At 35.3% G+C, this 17,834-nt stretch overlaps 1 protein-coding gene and 1 non-coding gene across 2 annotated transcripts; both read right to left on the bottom strand.

Moving 5' to 3' along the window:
- Positions 1-6,768: 6,768 nt before the first annotated feature.
- Positions 6,769-6,837, bottom strand: Smp_tRNA_00246_Pseudo_TTG.1.1. The gene has a single exon. It is a non-coding gene (tRNA).
- A 6,038-nt stretch (positions 6,838-12,875) lies between these two features.
- Smp_151630 (putative protocadherin alpha) lies at positions 12,876-14,042 on the bottom strand (the record flags this gene model as incomplete). Its single annotated transcript, XM_018795151.1, has 1 exon — positions 12,876-14,042. Exon 1 carries the CDS (start codon positions 13,932-13,934, stop codon positions 12,876-12,878), a length of 1,059 nt encoding a protein of 352 aa, XP_018649493.1. The 5' UTR covers positions 13,935-14,042.
- Positions 14,043-17,834: the final 3,792 nt, after the last annotated feature.

The raw sequence follows: 17,834 nt of genomic DNA, 5'->3' as shown, positions 1-17,834 counted from the left end.
CCTTATACTAATTTGTAGTCTTCATTTAACTCTAGTAAGTAGGTGCATTTCTCAATGTCAATGTTGTTCACACCGTTAAAAACTATGAGAAATCACTTTTGAATGAATGAATGAACTTATTTAGTGAAAATACTCTATATTATTGACAGAAAACATGATATCATAGTCTTGAAAGACCTAGAACAATGTAAAATCTCTCCATAATCAAAACTTAAGCGGCGTCATCTATTTTAAAAATACATTAACCAATAAAGAGCATAGATACTCAGAAGGGGTTTTGTGGAGATTTCAGTATTTTCAAAGTTGAATTCATTGGTCAACTGAAGCTAAAACCTGGAAGCACTGGACGGCCATTTCGTCCTATTGTGGGACTCCTCCGCAGTACGCACCCAAGATGTTTCCTGGAGTTCTAGTGAGAAGCAGTGACCAGTGATGTTCAACCACGTCTGGTGTGAGATATCAACTCACTAAAGGCAGTTGGTGAACGGTTGCCAAACTTCGTGCATTGGTTGAAGTTAGACATTACCACAATCGGATGCCGTGTCTGTGGTCTAGACGTTAGTTTCACGCGCGTCAGATAGAGAAGGCCTGGATTCGAATCTCGCTAGGCGGGATCGTGGATGCACACTGCTGAGGATTCCCGCAATAGGACGGAACTGCCATCTGGTGCTTCCAGAATTTTCATGGTGATCTAGCTACAACTGACTCATTATTTCAACTATGAGCATAGATACTTTAAGATCATCTTTGTCTCCCTCAATATGAATGAATTATATTTACTCTATGATAGCATAAGTTAAATATAATGTTCTATCGAATATTTGAAGTGAATCTGCTGATAAGGTAACATTATAGTGCTCAGTTTGATTGTGCATGATTTTGAGAACACAATGCAGTGATTTACTAAATTAGTAGAAAGCAGATGAGCATAAATTGATTGGTTGTTGATTAGGTAATAAATATCATATTTGGATTCCATTAATCACTCTGTAATGATTTTGATATTAGGTGAACTATCTTTGATATTATTTCTTAATTAGTGATCGATCAATATAAGTAGCCTGGATAGCTTGACAATTACATCTCTGTTAATAACACTTAGTAATGAGGGTCTGAACAGCCGTCGATGGGCAACACATTGTTCTTTGATGATGTTTATCAACTTGAAACGAAACCTTGATCCGTTAGAGATTCCTGTTGATTTTCTAACAAATAATTAACATTAAGGGACAAATCTTATTCTGTATGAGTACTGATCAATCGTATGATAAATAGATTTTGCTATTATGTGGATCTGTGGAGATTGTATTATTATAACAGTTGAATTTACGAGTCGATTTAAGCTAGACTGTCATTGAAAAACTAGTAGCAATGCATGCCAGCTCAGTGATTTCGAGGTTAAGTGTCTACAATTGTAACCGGCGGTCCTAAGTTCAAGTGCAGCATTTAGGATCTTGAATATGCACTTCTGAAGAGCCGCATACTAGGGTGAAACAACCGTCCAGTATTTCCATGTTTAACTTAGGTTAACTCATGATTTCAACTGTGAATATAGATTTCACATCATTCTGTAACCATTTCAATGATTACAGACGGTTATTTCCACAAATAATTCAATAATTATAGTATATGCTATCTATGACTAATGGTAGACAGTGTAAATTTTTGTAGTTAAGTGCACTATTACTACTATTTAAATTCACTTAGTATTGTTTGTTTGAATCTTCTCATTGATGTTTAGGACTGCAACTGGTCAGTCTCTTAATGGCATATGTGCATACTGTGCGTATTGCCTCCATATAGCCTTATTTCACAAGCATTGTAATCAAAGATGGATCATAGCTAGCAGTGGAATCCAGGACGCGCGTTTCGTCCTATTTGGAACTCGTCAGCTGTATATACCTGCATCTGAGTTAATGTTCACTCTGGGACTCGAACCCAGTACCATTCACTTCAAACATCATCAAGTTATCCACTCAGTTACTTAGTCACATTACTACTATTTATTATAATAGTATTACTGATTGCCAACCTTCCTAACTGTTAACCATTAACAATAATGAAAAACAAATTTCTTTTTGTTTGTTTTTTTGTTTTTACTAAAAAAGAAATAAATGTCAATCAATTATTGTATTTTATTACATTTGAGTATTTCAGTAATTCAATAGTAGTATTTAAGTAGTATGTTATTGAATTGTTTCTTTTTTTATTATAGAGAAAAAAACGGAAATGTTACATTGTTCGGAAGAGATAGGTTAAATGAATGAATGAATGAACGAACTTCCTGTAATATGTATATATGTTTCATAAGAATGAAAGAACAGAATATATATTACTGAAATCTCATCAAATATGCTACTCATTTTATTGAATAACTTTTATTTCAGAAGGGGTTTTGTGGAGATTTCAGTATTTTTCCTAGCTGAAATCATGAGTCAATTGAAGCTAGACCACCATGGAAAACCTGGAAGCACTGGACGGCCATTTTGTTCTATTGTGGGACTGCTCAGCATTGAGCATCCACGATCCCGCACTCACGAGATTCGAACCCAGAACCTATCAGTCTCGCGCCAGAGCACTTAACCGATAGACCAGTTAGCCGGCATCCAACTATGAAAAATAATTTTTATTTAATAAAATATATTTCATTTTTTTACTTTTTATATTTAGTTGAAATTATGAGTCAATGGAAGCTAGACCAACATGGAATATCTGGAAGCAGTGGACGGCCGTTTCATCCTATTGTTGAAATCCTCAGCAGTGCGTGATCCCGCCTAGCGAGATTCGAACCCAAATATATTTTAGTAAAATTGAACTATTGTATTGTGTGAGTAACCATACTTTCTATTTCATTATTTGGTAAAATTGAGATATCTAGCTTTTTTTGTTTTGTCCATTTAATGGGTCCATACTGAATAGAACAGTATAATTTTCACTGGGAATTTTCGTTGTATTGATCTAACACTATCAATGTAGCGCCCTGCTCCGCTAATCGTTCACCTTGATAACCGTTATTATACAAATCTTCACGATGCATAAAATCAGAAGACAAAGAGTATCGGCAACTACAGTTTTTATTGTCAAATGACGCAGGCCAGAATGTTATAAGCACATGAGCAAATATCAGCGAGCGAAGTAAAAATGACACGCATTGCAGATGGGGATAAGCCAAGTGTTAGTCAATATTTATAGTCAGACAAGAATAAGTTACAGACTTGTGATGAATAAGATCAAAAGTGTATACACACCCACGATCATACAAAAATAGTCAGGGTTAATAAGTTAATAACTAACATGGTGAAAACGTGATTCATGATGGGTAGGTAAATTGGCTTGTCCTGAACCTATAATATGGTATATGGGCTTAACATATCAGTCTACACTACAATCTACATATGTCTTCTACGATAACGCTATAGTAGTGTATCTCAACTTGCCAGATGAATGAAACAAACAAAGTGGAATTTAGAGCTCAATGTGTACTCTAAACTGAAAATTTTATTCTTATATCCAGTATGCCTTCGATAAACAAAAACTGGATAGAACTAGAAAGAAAGGCCTAGGACAGAGTGGGTTGGAGAATGCTGTTCAGTGGCCTATGCTCCATTGGGAGTAACAGGAGCAACTAAGTAAGTATCTCTTCGATAGACGGACGGAAAACTACAGGAAAAATATATTGAACAGCGAAAAGTAAATACACTATACAAAGTCATATACATATAACCAATCATATAACCACCATTTTAGTTACTTCAATATTAGGGTCAAACATTTTGAAATAAACAAACAAACAAACAAACAAAGATTGAGGTCATTAGTGTGCTAATTTATAAATAAAATTGAACTTGGAATCTTTTCTTTCAATTCATTAGAAAGTAACGAAGTGTTATTTGAAGTAATTTTTTTCTGTTTTGGGACTAGATTTATTGATTTTATTTGTAAATTGGTTAGAAAATTCATGAGTTAATGGTAGAGGGTTATTATTACTATTATTATTATTATTATTATTATTAGTAGTAGTAGTAGTAGTATTGGTGGTAGTAGTAGTAGTAGTGGCAGTAGTAGTGGTGGTGGAGGTAGTGGTAGTAGTAGTAGTAGTATTAGTATTGGTACTACTAGTAGTAGTGGTGGTAGTAGTAGTAGTGGTAGTGGTGGTGGTGATAGTAGTAGTATTAGTAATAATATTACTACTAGTGGTGGTAGTAGTAGTAGTAGTAGTAGTATTGTTATGCGTTACATCATAAATTAATCACATTTAGGTAACCTATGTCATCTAGGAAGTATTGAACAGCTGTTTTAGTCCTAGTATAAGATTTCTCTTATAGTAACTTCATGATGTAACTTATTAAATTCAAAGATGTCTACAACACAATTTACACTGATCATCTTTATTATTATTACATGCAACTTTTATGATTTAGTAGGAAGATTAAAAACATTTCACAATTAAAAAGGGAGAGGTTTATAATATTTAGTTTAGGTATTCGGTGATCCATGCGTAGGCCAAGGTAAACATAGAGGCTGGATATACCTTTTCTGGATAGATAAGTTTGTTTTTCTGGAATTGATCCAGATGGCTTCAGCTATGTAGAGTAACCGTAATCTAGCTCCTTGAGGTAGATTTTTCGGAACTTGATAAAAAAAACAGAGAAAGCTTTCCCTATTTTGATATGATGTTCACTATCTACCAAACGAGAAAGGATGGTGCTGTTAATGGATTTGGTGACTCATTTTCCCAACCATACTGGTACATGTTCACGAATACGCAAGGATAAAGCCCTCTGAGTACGGCCTATGTAACTAGCTCCACAGGAGCAGTTGAATCGGTAAACACACGGAAGAGCCCATCTTCGGTAACTTATCCTTGATTAGTTGTGTAAGTACTGGCTTAGTCGAGAAAATTACGTGTAGCTTGACGGCGTGAAACGTACTTTCGACAAATCTGTTCAGTCGAAGTGTCAGAATAGCACCCGCTATTTCACCTTTAAAGTCCAGTCTCAGATACAGGGTTTTTTTACTCACTGAAGACAGTGTCGGTAGTGAAACAGATATACTAAAATGGATCACATAATGGCTATCCATATAATTTCGTTAAAAAATACCTTACCTTTCTTGTAAAGAAAGCTATAGATAGGTATTGCATTCTAGTCTCAAGTAGAAAAGCGTGTAAATAAGTTTCAATTTATTTAAAACTATGATAAGAATGATTATGATTCTAGTGTGAACTCATGACCAGTAAACTTCATTCATATCCATCATAAAACTTAAATTTCTAATGGTAATAGATGATGGTTAAACAATACTATTATAGGGAACTAGAACACGAGTGGGACCATTGAATGTATTTTACCTCAACAATACAGAATATCTCATTAAAATATGAGAACCATATATGGAACAGTTAATTTGCAAACTATCAATCAATTGTCTCAATCTTGACCATCCATAGTCTCCGATTATAATTGTTCATCCATTTTCGTACCAATTGCTTGCCGTTCCTGTTCTCTCCTTATCGATCTTCTACTGAAATACATTCAATACACGATCATCGTTATATACTACTTACGTGGATATCAGTAACCCATACCATACTATAAACTACTGTAATGAAACTGATGTCATATGTTCCTTTAATCTCAATCATCATTCCATTGAAGTCAATACGTATTACACGACTAACTATAAAATTTCTACGACAATTATGATCCTGCATTTCTGAGTTGTTTTTTTCTTTTCACAATTCAATGAAGTTACATCATAGTTTACTCTTCCATATTATCATTACCATCACTTATCTACATTTCACTTTACAGTACTGGATAAAATTGAAGAGTGAAGGATCATTTTCATTTAGTTGAGATCATGAGTCAATTGAAACTGCACTGAATGGCTGTTTCGTCTTACTGTGGGCCATCCAGTGCTTCCACATTTTCCATGGTGATCTAGCTTCAATCGATTCATGATTTCAACGATATAACAATACTAAAATCTTCACAAAACCCCCTATCTGATCATTTCTCTTACTGATTACTTGTTAATTTAATTTATTGGGGAAAAAAACAACAACAACTAATATCGTATAAAGTAGATTAGACATGTCATATGATGCCTTAAATTAACTTAATAAATTAAAGGGTAATATAAGTAATTTGTATATGAATTCTTACTAATTTGGCCAAGATGACACACACACACACTCACATACACATTCATACATACTTGTGATGAGATTAGGATTTTTTTTTTGCATAACAGATGTATCAAGCTGACGAATCCCATATAGGACGAAACTCGAATCCTGAATTCCACTACTAACCATAATCTATCTCTATTTAAAATATAATTTTGTTTAGATTGTTCATGTGATTTATAGTAAACAACCAAAATGAATCAATTATCTAATTCTAATATCACAAAGCAACCGATTTCACACTATATTGCTTAATTCCTTTAGGGGGATGATTATTATATTATATTATGTAATCAATTATGCTTTAAGAAGATAGTATTAGTATAGGAAACCTATTAGGATCAGTTTGAAGTGAATAAACTTATTGACAGGCATTAAAAAGACTAGATTTCATTTAAAGTATCTTGATTATTCACTTAGTATTGTTTGTTTGAATTTTCCTATGGATGTTTAGGACTGCAACTCGTCAGTCATGATATAGTCTTATTTTACAAGCATTATAAGCAAAGATGGATAGTGGTTAGCAGTGGAATTTGCGACTCGTCATCTGGATGTGCCTGCATCTCAGAGTTGATGTTCACTCTGGGACTCGAACCGAATACCTTTCGCTTCAAATGCGATCGCGTTATCCACTCAGCTACTGAGTTCTGATAGCCAACTTGCTTGTGCGATGAGGTAAAGTTTAAATTCACTTGGTATCGTTTGTTTGAATACGACGAAATAGGACGAAACGCGCCTCTTGGATTCCACTGCTAGCCACTATCCATCTTTGCTTAACTTGATTATAATTTCATTCAGTGTGTAGTGCAGTGCTTCGCTAATTTTTCACTGTGATAACCGTTATAATACAAATCTCAACGGTGCATGAAATCAGAAGGTAAAGAGATGTTACCCCTACAGTTTATTATCCAAAAAACGCAGGCCACAAAGCTACAAGTACATGAATAAGTATCAGCGATCAAAGCAAAAACAACGCATATTAGAGATGACACGTAAGCCAACTCACTTTAGTCAAGCGTTAATCAATATTTATGTTCAAGTTGTATAAGGGAGCAACAAAACAAAGCAAAAGCTAATAACAGAATTTGAGTGCATACATATATGGGGAGGAGGATGAGTCGTCGAATGATATTTAAGCAATCAACATTTTGGCTAGAGTCTGTCATCTGCTCTAGTGATCATAACAGTAAAAAGATATTTGTGAGTTGTTACTATCCAAATGGCAATGTGGTCAAGTAAGTTAATAAAGGGGCTTAAGCAGAATTACCCATAATCGAAATTGATAATAAGATAGTTGCTATAGCTGTTACAGTATAGAACATGAAAATTTAAATCCTCAAAACTTGGATAGAATCAATCAACTTATTCTATTATACAAAATCACATACTGAATTTATAAAATATGAAAGCCATTCATTGAATACATCATTTAAGCATCTACCTTGAATTGTCTTTTACAAACTCGATCGTTCTATCATTCCTATTGTTACCACGATTGCTTCTCTTTTCTTCTTTCTCTTTCCCTCGATTTTTTCTTTTCTGTCAGCTTAGGACTTTACTTCCAATTCCTGCACATGCTACTTATATTTGTCCGTATAAGTAGCACACATCACAATAAGACAAACCAACGTTCATTGTTCTTTAGAATATCATTTGTTAGACACTGAACTTAAAATGAATACAGTATATGTATTTTGAAATAATCAACAAATAACTTCGGCTCAGTGGCCCACCGGGTAAGTGCTCTGGCGCAAGACTGGTAGGTCCTGAATTCGAATCTCGTGATGCGGGATCGTGGGTGCGTACTGTTGAGGAGCCCCATAATGGGACGAAACGGTCGTCCATGGTGGACTAACTTCAATTGATTCATGATTTCAACTATGGAAATAACCCATTGTTCTTCATTTAATCAGTACAAAAATGTTACCGTTAAACTCAATGATAAGCAGAAGTGAAAGAATGAGTATTCATCTTAGTAACCTTCATCCATCTCTTTGAAATTGTATATGTTGCATTTTATGCGTAAATTATCGGTCTAATCGGTTTAATGTCAGTTATGTCAAGTTTTGTCAAATCAATTGGTTTATTATAATCACCAGTTAAATAATTCTCTATATATATACTAAATAAGTGATGTATATGTAATGAACGGTTTGAATTATTTTTTGTGGTTAGCGTTGGAAGTGGATAGGATATACATTAAGGGAATCACCAAACTACATCACGAGGTAATCGCTATTTTGGAATCCGGAAGGGAAGCGGAAAAGAGGAAGGCCAAAGAACACCTTAAGCCAGAAGATTGAAGTAGATATGAAAAGGATGAATAACAACTGGAAAGAACTGAAAAAGATTGCCCAGGACAGAGTTGGGGTGAACCAGCTGGTGGGCAACCTATGCTCCTCCACGAGGGGTAACAGGAGTTAGTAAGTAATGTAATGTAATGAACGAATACTCTGATGGAGAATACCAATTTATTGTTTGATGCAAAATTACAGAATTGATTCGTAAAATGTGAAACCTATGCAAATCTTTCATCAATTGTCCTTTATATCCTTCATGATTCTTTTAATTCGCAATTCCTTTAGGTTTCCCTATCTGTTTTCTCCAATCAAACCTTTTCAACCTTATTTTGATAGGCACTTCATTTCTGATTAGTGTTATATACTACCTATATCGACAGATATAAGCAATATTATTATCAGAAGTGGTTTTTTTGTGGAGATTTAGTGACCAGTGGAGTTCAAACCACGTCTGTTGTGAGTATTAAAACAATGAAGACAATTAGTGAACGGTTGGGCGAGACTAAACTACATGGACGAGCCAATCAATTTGTATAAATATAGTTTTGGCATTATAGCTGATGTCAGTTCGTGATGAAAACCCTAAGTATAATTCCTAACCTTAACCATGAGCTGTAAATCATAATTTGAATTCTTCACACAGGTTTATAACCTTATTTAGTCTTAGTTATTATGTTGACACTCTCAGAGTCACCCTAGCGTCGCTCAAAGGTCGTCCATAATTTATAGTCTCATCCTTAACCCTAAACCATAACCCTAAACCTTAACTCTAACCATAAAACCCAAAACCATACCAACATACCAACAACATTGAAGCTATGTGGTCGAGGCTGAAAGAATTTTTGAGACCTTATCATGGTTCCAGAGGTCGACTACTATGGAGCCACGTGGATGAGTTCCTGTACCGGATGCACTATGATTTTAGAACTCCTGAACCTATATCTAACCTTGATAAGTTTTTGAGTCATGTAAAAGAACAGTATCCCCTTTAATTTTTGAGTTTTGTATGATATATATTTACTGTATACTAACTGTCTTCTGATTGGCTAATATTTCTCAAGGTCATTTGAGATTCGTTCAAAGGTCGTCCATGTAGTTTAGTCTCGCCGAACGGCTGCTCAACTTCGTGGATTGGTTGAAGTTAGACATTAACACCATGTATGCCAACTCAGTGGTCTATCGGTTAAATGCTCTGACTCGAGACCGGTGGGTCCTGGGTTCGAATCTCATTAAGCGGGATCGTGGATGCGCACTGTTGAGAAGTCCCATAATAGGACGAAACGGCCTTCAAGCAGTGCTTCCAGGTTTTCCTTGGTGGTCTAGCTTCAATTGACTCATGATTTCAACTATGAAGATAAGCAACATTATCAACTTATAGTTTAATAATTTTTTCCAAACATAGATACTTTTGAAAATGTTATTCAGGAAAAAGAGTTTCATCAGTGAAACTATACAAACCAATTCATAAAATCACCACCGTTTATTGATTGTTATTTTTGATCAACTTTGAAATAATGAAAATTTATTTGTTTCTATGTTTGATACTCAAATTGATAAGAAGAATGAAGTCACTTACATACGTACATACAATATATACGTACAATATATACGTACATACAATATATACATGGATACATAGATATGGACACATATAATGATCATTATCAGAAGGGGGTTTGTGGAGATTTTAGTAATTTAATAGAGTTGAGATAACGAATCAATTGAAGCTAGACCACCATGGAAAACCTAGAAGCACTGTACGGCCATTTTGTTCTATTGTGGGACTCCTCAGCGAGACCGATAGGTCCTGGGTTCGAATCTCGGGAGGCGGGATCATGGATACGCACTGCTGAGTAGTCCCATAGTAGGACGAAACGGACGTCCAGTGCTTCCAGGTTTTCTATGGTGGTCTAGCTTCTATTGATTCATGATCCCAACTATATAAAATATATAATGATAATTAATCAGTCTCTAAGCTAGTAATTGTATTATTTAAATAGAATTTTATTGAATAACAACAAGTGAACATTGAGATGGTGGAGAAGATTTGTAGCACAGGTGGATGATTTTCATGTAGTTTTGTTCTCTGAGCTGAATGGTTTGGATGTGGAGCTTTCATCATCCTTCTGAACGACATCATCAGCACAAACTTCGGGTAGAAGTGAAGTGTTTGAATTTCTCCACATGTGGTTCACAGCTTGTCCTGTACACCTCGATGTTAATTGGTTGTTGTTGAACTTAAATCTGACATTGTTTATTTCCTTGTTTTGGTCGTATCTCCCATTGGGAAATGAAAGCTCCACGATCAAACCATCCAGCTCAGAGAACAAAACTCCATTAAGTGAACATTAACAAATCACTTATTTCCATTGATATGGTACTTTTATTAGTATCTAAGACAATGAAACAACCTTAGGCTTCTAAAAAATTGACATTTGGAGAGTTAGTTACTATGCTCAATTATATTATGTAAGTATGAAAAGTTGGATGCGATTCTGAATAACTAATGAAACTTATCTGGGACAAAATGCTATTTCGAGATTTCATTGATAATTACTATTGTAGTATGGGTTACTTATATCCATATAAGTAGTATATGGTGATGGTCTGTCTTAGAATATATTTCAGCAGGAGATCGATAAGGAAAGAACCGGAACGGAACGCAATTGGTATGAAAATGCATGAGCAGTGAGATCAGAGACTATGAACTGATATTTGCAGAAGGAACAGTCTCAAGTGAGACAATTAATTGATAGTTTGGAAATTTATCAAACGGGATTTTGTGGAGAATTTAGTATTTTCATAGCTGAAATCATGGGTCAATTGAAGCTAGACCACCATGGAGAACCTGGAATCACTGGACGGCCGTTTCGTCTTATTATAGGACTCCTCAGCAGTGCGCATCCACGATTCCGCCTCGCGAGATTCAAACCCAGGACCTACCAATCTCGAGCCCTTAACCAATAGACCACTGAGCTGGCCGGCATCCATGGTGTAAATGCCTAACTTCAACCGGTCCATGAAGTTGAGCAGTTTGGAAATTAACTGTTTACTGTGTGATTGCCAAATGTTAGTGAGATGGTCTGTGGTGTCGTGCTTAAATACATTCGATTGTCCCACTAGTGTTCTCACTCGCTAGTCTTCATCATGATGGACAAAATAAACAGTTCAGTTTGATGATTATTTAAAATTGAGTACTCTGAGGTAAGTTTAGAAAGCCAGTCGAAGTTTCATACTGAAGTCATCTAACTCATAAGTTCACAATTTCAACAGAAATAATCTACTAAGATAAGATGAAGTGTGATGAAGAGAAGAATCTAGGAAATGCTTCTTCGTCTTATTTGTGATTTATCAGCTGGATTAGCCGGCATCCAAATGTTAATGCTCTCAGTATCGGTACCCTTCATACATATACTAATAAAAATAGATCATAACGGGATGAAAGCACTTCTTTTCACACATTGAACTCAAGGAATCAACTATGAAATACTTAACAATTGTATACTTACTTACTTTTTTACGACTGTTATTCCCAATCGAGTATAGGCCGCCGACCAGCATTCTCCAACTCATTCTGTCCTGGTAACAACTGTATGGTTTCTTACTTAATTAAACCTTAATAGTCTACACTTGAAAAGTAAGTAGTCTAAAATTAACAACTTCATTGTGAGTCCTTAACGATCTGGTTTCGATCCATGACATGATCATGTATGAACAGATCTAAACACCAAAAATTCATCTTTTCCAATAAAATAAAATTGACCAATTCAACCAACACCAAGGTTAGAATTTCCAATACAAATGTCAAGACAGTTCTACTGTATGGAGCGGAAACCTGAAGAACTACGAAAGCCATCATCATCCAGAAGATACAGGTGTTTATTAACAGTTGTCTACACAAGATACTTCGGCTCCGATGGCCAGAAACTATCAGCAACAAATTACTGTGGGAGACAACAAACCAGATTCCATCCAGAGGAGGAAGAAATCAGAAAGAAGCGCTGGAAGTGGATAGGACACACATTGAGGAAATCACCCAACTGCGTCACAAGACAAGCCCTCACATGGAATCGTGAAGGCCAAAGGAGAAGAGGAAGACCAAAGAACATATTACGCCGAGAGATGGAGACAGACATGAGAAGAATGAGCAAAAAATGGATAGAACTAGAAAGGAAGGTGGAGGACAGAGTGGGTTGGAGAATGCTGGTCGGCGTCCTATGCTCCATTGGGAGTAACAGGCGTAAGTAAGTAAGTAAGTAAGTAGGTAAGTAATTCAATAATAAATAGAGTGCCATTCAATTTGACTATACAAATGTCAACCATTGAAACATGATACATGTACAACAATGTATATACATCTATGCTACTGAATGTTACAATCAGACTCACCGTATAATATTATAATCTATACAATCCAAATCTTCTGCTAATGGTAATGGTAACCTAGATCCAACATGTATTCCTTCTGAAACATGAATTGTATATTGAGGATTTGGAAATTTTGGTGCATTATCATTTATATCAATTAGTTTTATATGAATTGTAAAAAATTTTGAACGTGAACTACTACTTATACCTGTACTACTGATATCAGAGGTTGCAGTATCACTAGTAAAGGATGATTCATGATTAATTCTTTTATCGAATAGATATTTAGAAATGGTGCTACTATCACTACTACTACTAACTGTATTAGTAGTAGCAGCATCATCATCTCTACCAATTCTTGTTTGTACAAGTATATTCAATGGGAAAATACATTCTTTTCGACGATTTATACAACATGTTCTTAATGAATCTGGTATAGATGATGTTATAGTCATTATCATTGCTTGATTACATAATTCTTCACGATCAATATGTTGACTTGTATACAATGTATAATTACTGAGATTAATATTAAAATATTTTGCCATAGGATTAGCTGTTGTAATGATGTTTACATTGATGAATAACTTCTCGAAGTGTTTTGTTTTAATCATTTGTGTATTCAATAATGATGATGATGACGATAGTGACGATGGTGATAGTAACTGACATGTATTTCCATTCGTTTCATCAAGTAAGTTATACTGAGCTGGTGTTTCATCGTAGACTATACAATGATAACTAAGTTGAATGAATTCTGAACCTAAGAATGTTGTTACCGCCGACGATGATGAAGACGTCTGCGACGACGACGACGAAGATGACGATATTTGTGTGTAACGTGGTAAACGATTAATTAAATCAATATGTGTTCCCTTATTCAAAGAGTTTTCAGTAGAATTAAGTAATAAATCATACATATTATTATTATTACTACCATGATTAGTACTACTATTATTAGTACTATTATTAGTTACCATGGTGATATGATTTGCTTGTATCATCTTTAGTATCCATACATTCGACATGAAGATCATAATTTGACATATAAAATAAAACTCTAAATGAACTAACATAATTCATAAAATGAAAGAATAAATTTCCCGCTGAAATCCTTATCCGTCATTATGAATATATGAATCCTGATATTGTTTTAGTGTAGTGATGCGGTACTTTCATCATGTTGTCTATGGAGAAAAAAAATACATATTCATTTGATGATACAATACAAATGACTCTGTCTCTCTTTATATATATATATATATATATATATATATAGATATAGATATATATAGATATAGATATATAGATATGTATGTATGTATGTGTGTTTGGTGGTGGTGGAGGTGGGGGGATGTATGTTTATACGAGACATATATTAAAGGTAAATGTAATCAAACAGGAAGAAATACATTTTCCTCCAATTTAACAATGTCGTTTTTGTGAAATCATGGACGTATTACAAAGTAACCATTGTCTATCTGTAGGGTATGTATTCACGTATGTACATAGGATACACAAGTATAAGATAGATACATAGATACTAATATACGCACATATGAGAGTAACGATAAGCAAATAGAATTAGGTAAAGGAATTTTGTATGGTATAGTGATAATTGACTTTGATCATAGAACTATTAGCTGTCATACTGTACTCATCGCCATCACCATCAGCGGTATCATCATCGTCATCATTATCATCGACATAACTGATTTTTTATTTTTTTATTTTTTATTTGTCTGATATACTCTAGAAGTAGATAAATAGATAGATAGAGGGATAGATATGTTATCAACTTGGTGGTGGTATATATAATCTAGTAAATGAAACTGTTAACTTTTCGCCTCATTTACTGTAATTTATCCTTCCTGTCATACATTCATATATATATAGTAACCATGATGGTAGACAGGTATGTATCCCTATATCACTCTCACTCTCTCTCTCTCTCTCACACACACACACACACACATAGACCTCTAAACGAATGAATCTTCATTGAAATCCCTATATGCCTATATATGTACATCTATTTATCTATCCATATATAAATGTAGATATAGGTGACATGAATTAACCTATTAGTGTACACAAAAACAATCATGATTGTGACATTTCTCATTGGATATTTTCAAAAGTTACACTGGACCTAACGAATTTAGAAAAAGGGTTATACATGATGGCAACTAAGTTAGGAAAAAAAAATTACAGAAGAACTAGATAGGAATAAAACAGCTGTTTTATGTACAAATATTAATTATATTTTTTTACATATAGTTGAAATCATGAATCAATTGAAGCTAGATCCTGGAAGAACCTGGAAGCACTGAACGACCGTTTCGTCCTAATGTGGGACTGTTCAGTAGTGCGCATCCACCATCCCGCCTCGCGAGATTCGGATCCAAGACCTATCAATCTCGCGCGCGAGCACTTAACCGATAGACCACTGAGCCGGCATCTAACAATGTTAATGTCTAACTTCAACCAATCCAAGAAGTTGAACAACCATTTCACCAATGTCTTCAGTGAGTTGATATCTTCCAACAGACCTGGTTGAAATCCACTGGTTACTGCTTCTCACTAGAACTCCAGGAAATATGTTGAATGCGCACTGCTGAGGAGTCCCATAATAGGACGAAACGGCCGTCCAGTGCTTCCAGTTTTTCCCTGGTGGTCTGGCTTCAATTGATTCATGATTTCAATTATATATGAAAAAATTAATAAAAATTCCACAAAAAACCCCATTAATTATATTTATAAACTATCCTAACGGCTGATATTAAAGAAAAAATGTAAACTTGAACTAGAAAACGTATAGTCAGAGTCCTTTGGAAGAAAACGATTCAGATAGATGATTCAATTATATTCTAATGTATGTTCTAGTATAGGACTCTTCAATAGTGCTTATATACAATTACACAAGCTGTAAGGATAGCTCGTCGGCAAACTCAAGGAAGCCTCAAAAAGCCCAGAAAGAGCAGAAGACATTCCATTCAATCACTAATAGGGGAACATTCTAGAATGTCGATGTGTAGCTTACCTATTGGATGAATAAGAAGGACCCACTATGTGCCTATTGGCTGTCCGAAATGATGATTTACTTTCAGCTAAAAACTATAAATACATGAGATTTTTGTACTATACTTGACACTGTTTGGGGAATAAAATTCCTATTCACTAGTCTTCTGTCATCTCTCTTGCGACGTTGCGGGTTCGATCGTTCAAGTAGTCTAGTAGTATGCGACATAGCAAGAATTAAGCTCCAAATATAACAAAGCGGATGTCCAACTCAAGACTTGAGCCAGTATTAAATGGTATTACAGATTAACTTCATTCAATATATGATTTTATGCATCCATTTGTTCATCCAATACATGTGACGGGTTAACTGTCTTACACCTGACATGGATTGAACTCCACTCACCATGGCTTCTCACTCATATTTGCTAGGTAGGTTAGTGTCTATTTGAAATTGATAACTCACTGAACAAAGCGTCAGGCATTTTAAAGCATCATCTAATTCGTTAGAATGTAAGTGTTTAACATGAAGACTGGGATAGCGAGGCCTACCAGTCTCGCGACAGGACTGGTAGGTCCTGGGTTTGTATCTAACGAGGCGGAATCGTGAATGCACACTGTTTAGGAGTCCCATAATAGGACGAAACGGCCGTACCGTGCTTCCAAGTTTTCCATGGTGGTCTAGCTTCAATTGACTCATGATTTCAACTATGAAAACACTGAAATCTCCACAAAACCCCTTCTGATTATAATCACTAGTGACTGACTTCACAATATATGTCCTTCAGTTCTAGTGCGAAGCAATGACCAGCAGGGTTCAACCACGTCTGTTGTCAGATAACAACTCGCTGAAGACAATTAGTGAACGGTTGCTCAAACTTCGTGGATTGGTTGAAGTTGGACATTAGCACCGTTAGATGCCGGCTCAGTGGTCTGTCGGTTAAATGCTCTGGCGCGAGACTGGTAGGTCCTGTGTTGGTATCTCGCGTGGCGGGACAGTGGGTGCGCACTGCTGAGGAGTATCATAGTGAGACGAAAAAGCCGTCCAGTACTTTGAGTTTAATACCGAAATTACTGTTTTCTTTTAGCCATAGAGATATGTGACTATCATCTAGAATGCTTAATAATTGCATTCCATTGATTACATTTAGAATAAACCAATTTCACTTAGACTATTAATTAACTTTCATTAAGATTATGTAATAGATTATCTTGAAAAAGAAGCTTCAATGTAATTTCATCATTACCAACGGTGTGTGTGTATGTTTGTATGTGTGTGTGAATTCGAGTGATTTATATGAATGTACGCCAAGATAAATGGGATTCTGTACTGTAAATTTTTTTCCTTTTTTCTTTTTTCAATATTTAAATGACGTGGTTTTCAAATGTCAGTTTCTTAGATTTATTCCATTGGTTAGTTTATACAATAAAGTACAAACAATTGCTGAATAATGGTTCCAACCAAGTTTGGGTTCTGGAAAAAATATGTATCGGAAGCATCGTTAGAAATCCAAACTAGAATTTACAGGATTCGATGCTGGCGCCTAACAATTAGACCATCTACAAAATAGTTCAGAGGGGGTTTTGTGGAGAATTTAGTATTTTCATAGTTGAAATCATGGGTCAATTGAAGCTAGACCACCATGGAAATCTTGGAAGCACTGCTTGACGGCCGTTTCATCCTATTATGAGACTCCCGAACAGAGCAAATCCACGATCCCGCACTCGCGAGATTCGAACCCATGACCTATCAGTCTCGCGCCATAGCAGTTAACCGATAGACCACTGAGCCGGCATCCAACGGTGTTAATGTCTTACCTCAGCCAGTCCACGATTTTGAGTGACCGTTTACCAAAATATTTGATTGGAGAACAATAATTCCCTGTAATTACAACAAATCGCTTATAATAACGGTATACAATTAGATTCAGTAAAACTCTATGGTTTGACAATCT

The sequence above is a fragment of the Schistosoma mansoni genome, chromosome 1 (genome assembly GCF_000237925.1).
Source record: "Schistosoma mansoni strain Puerto Rico chromosome 1, complete genome".
In the NCBI taxonomy this organism is placed as follows: domain Eukaryota; kingdom Metazoa; phylum Platyhelminthes; class Trematoda; order Strigeidida; family Schistosomatidae; genus Schistosoma; species Schistosoma mansoni.
The sequence above is the reverse complement of the archived record's forward strand: the minus strand, read 5'-3'. Positions and strand labels throughout refer to the sequence as shown.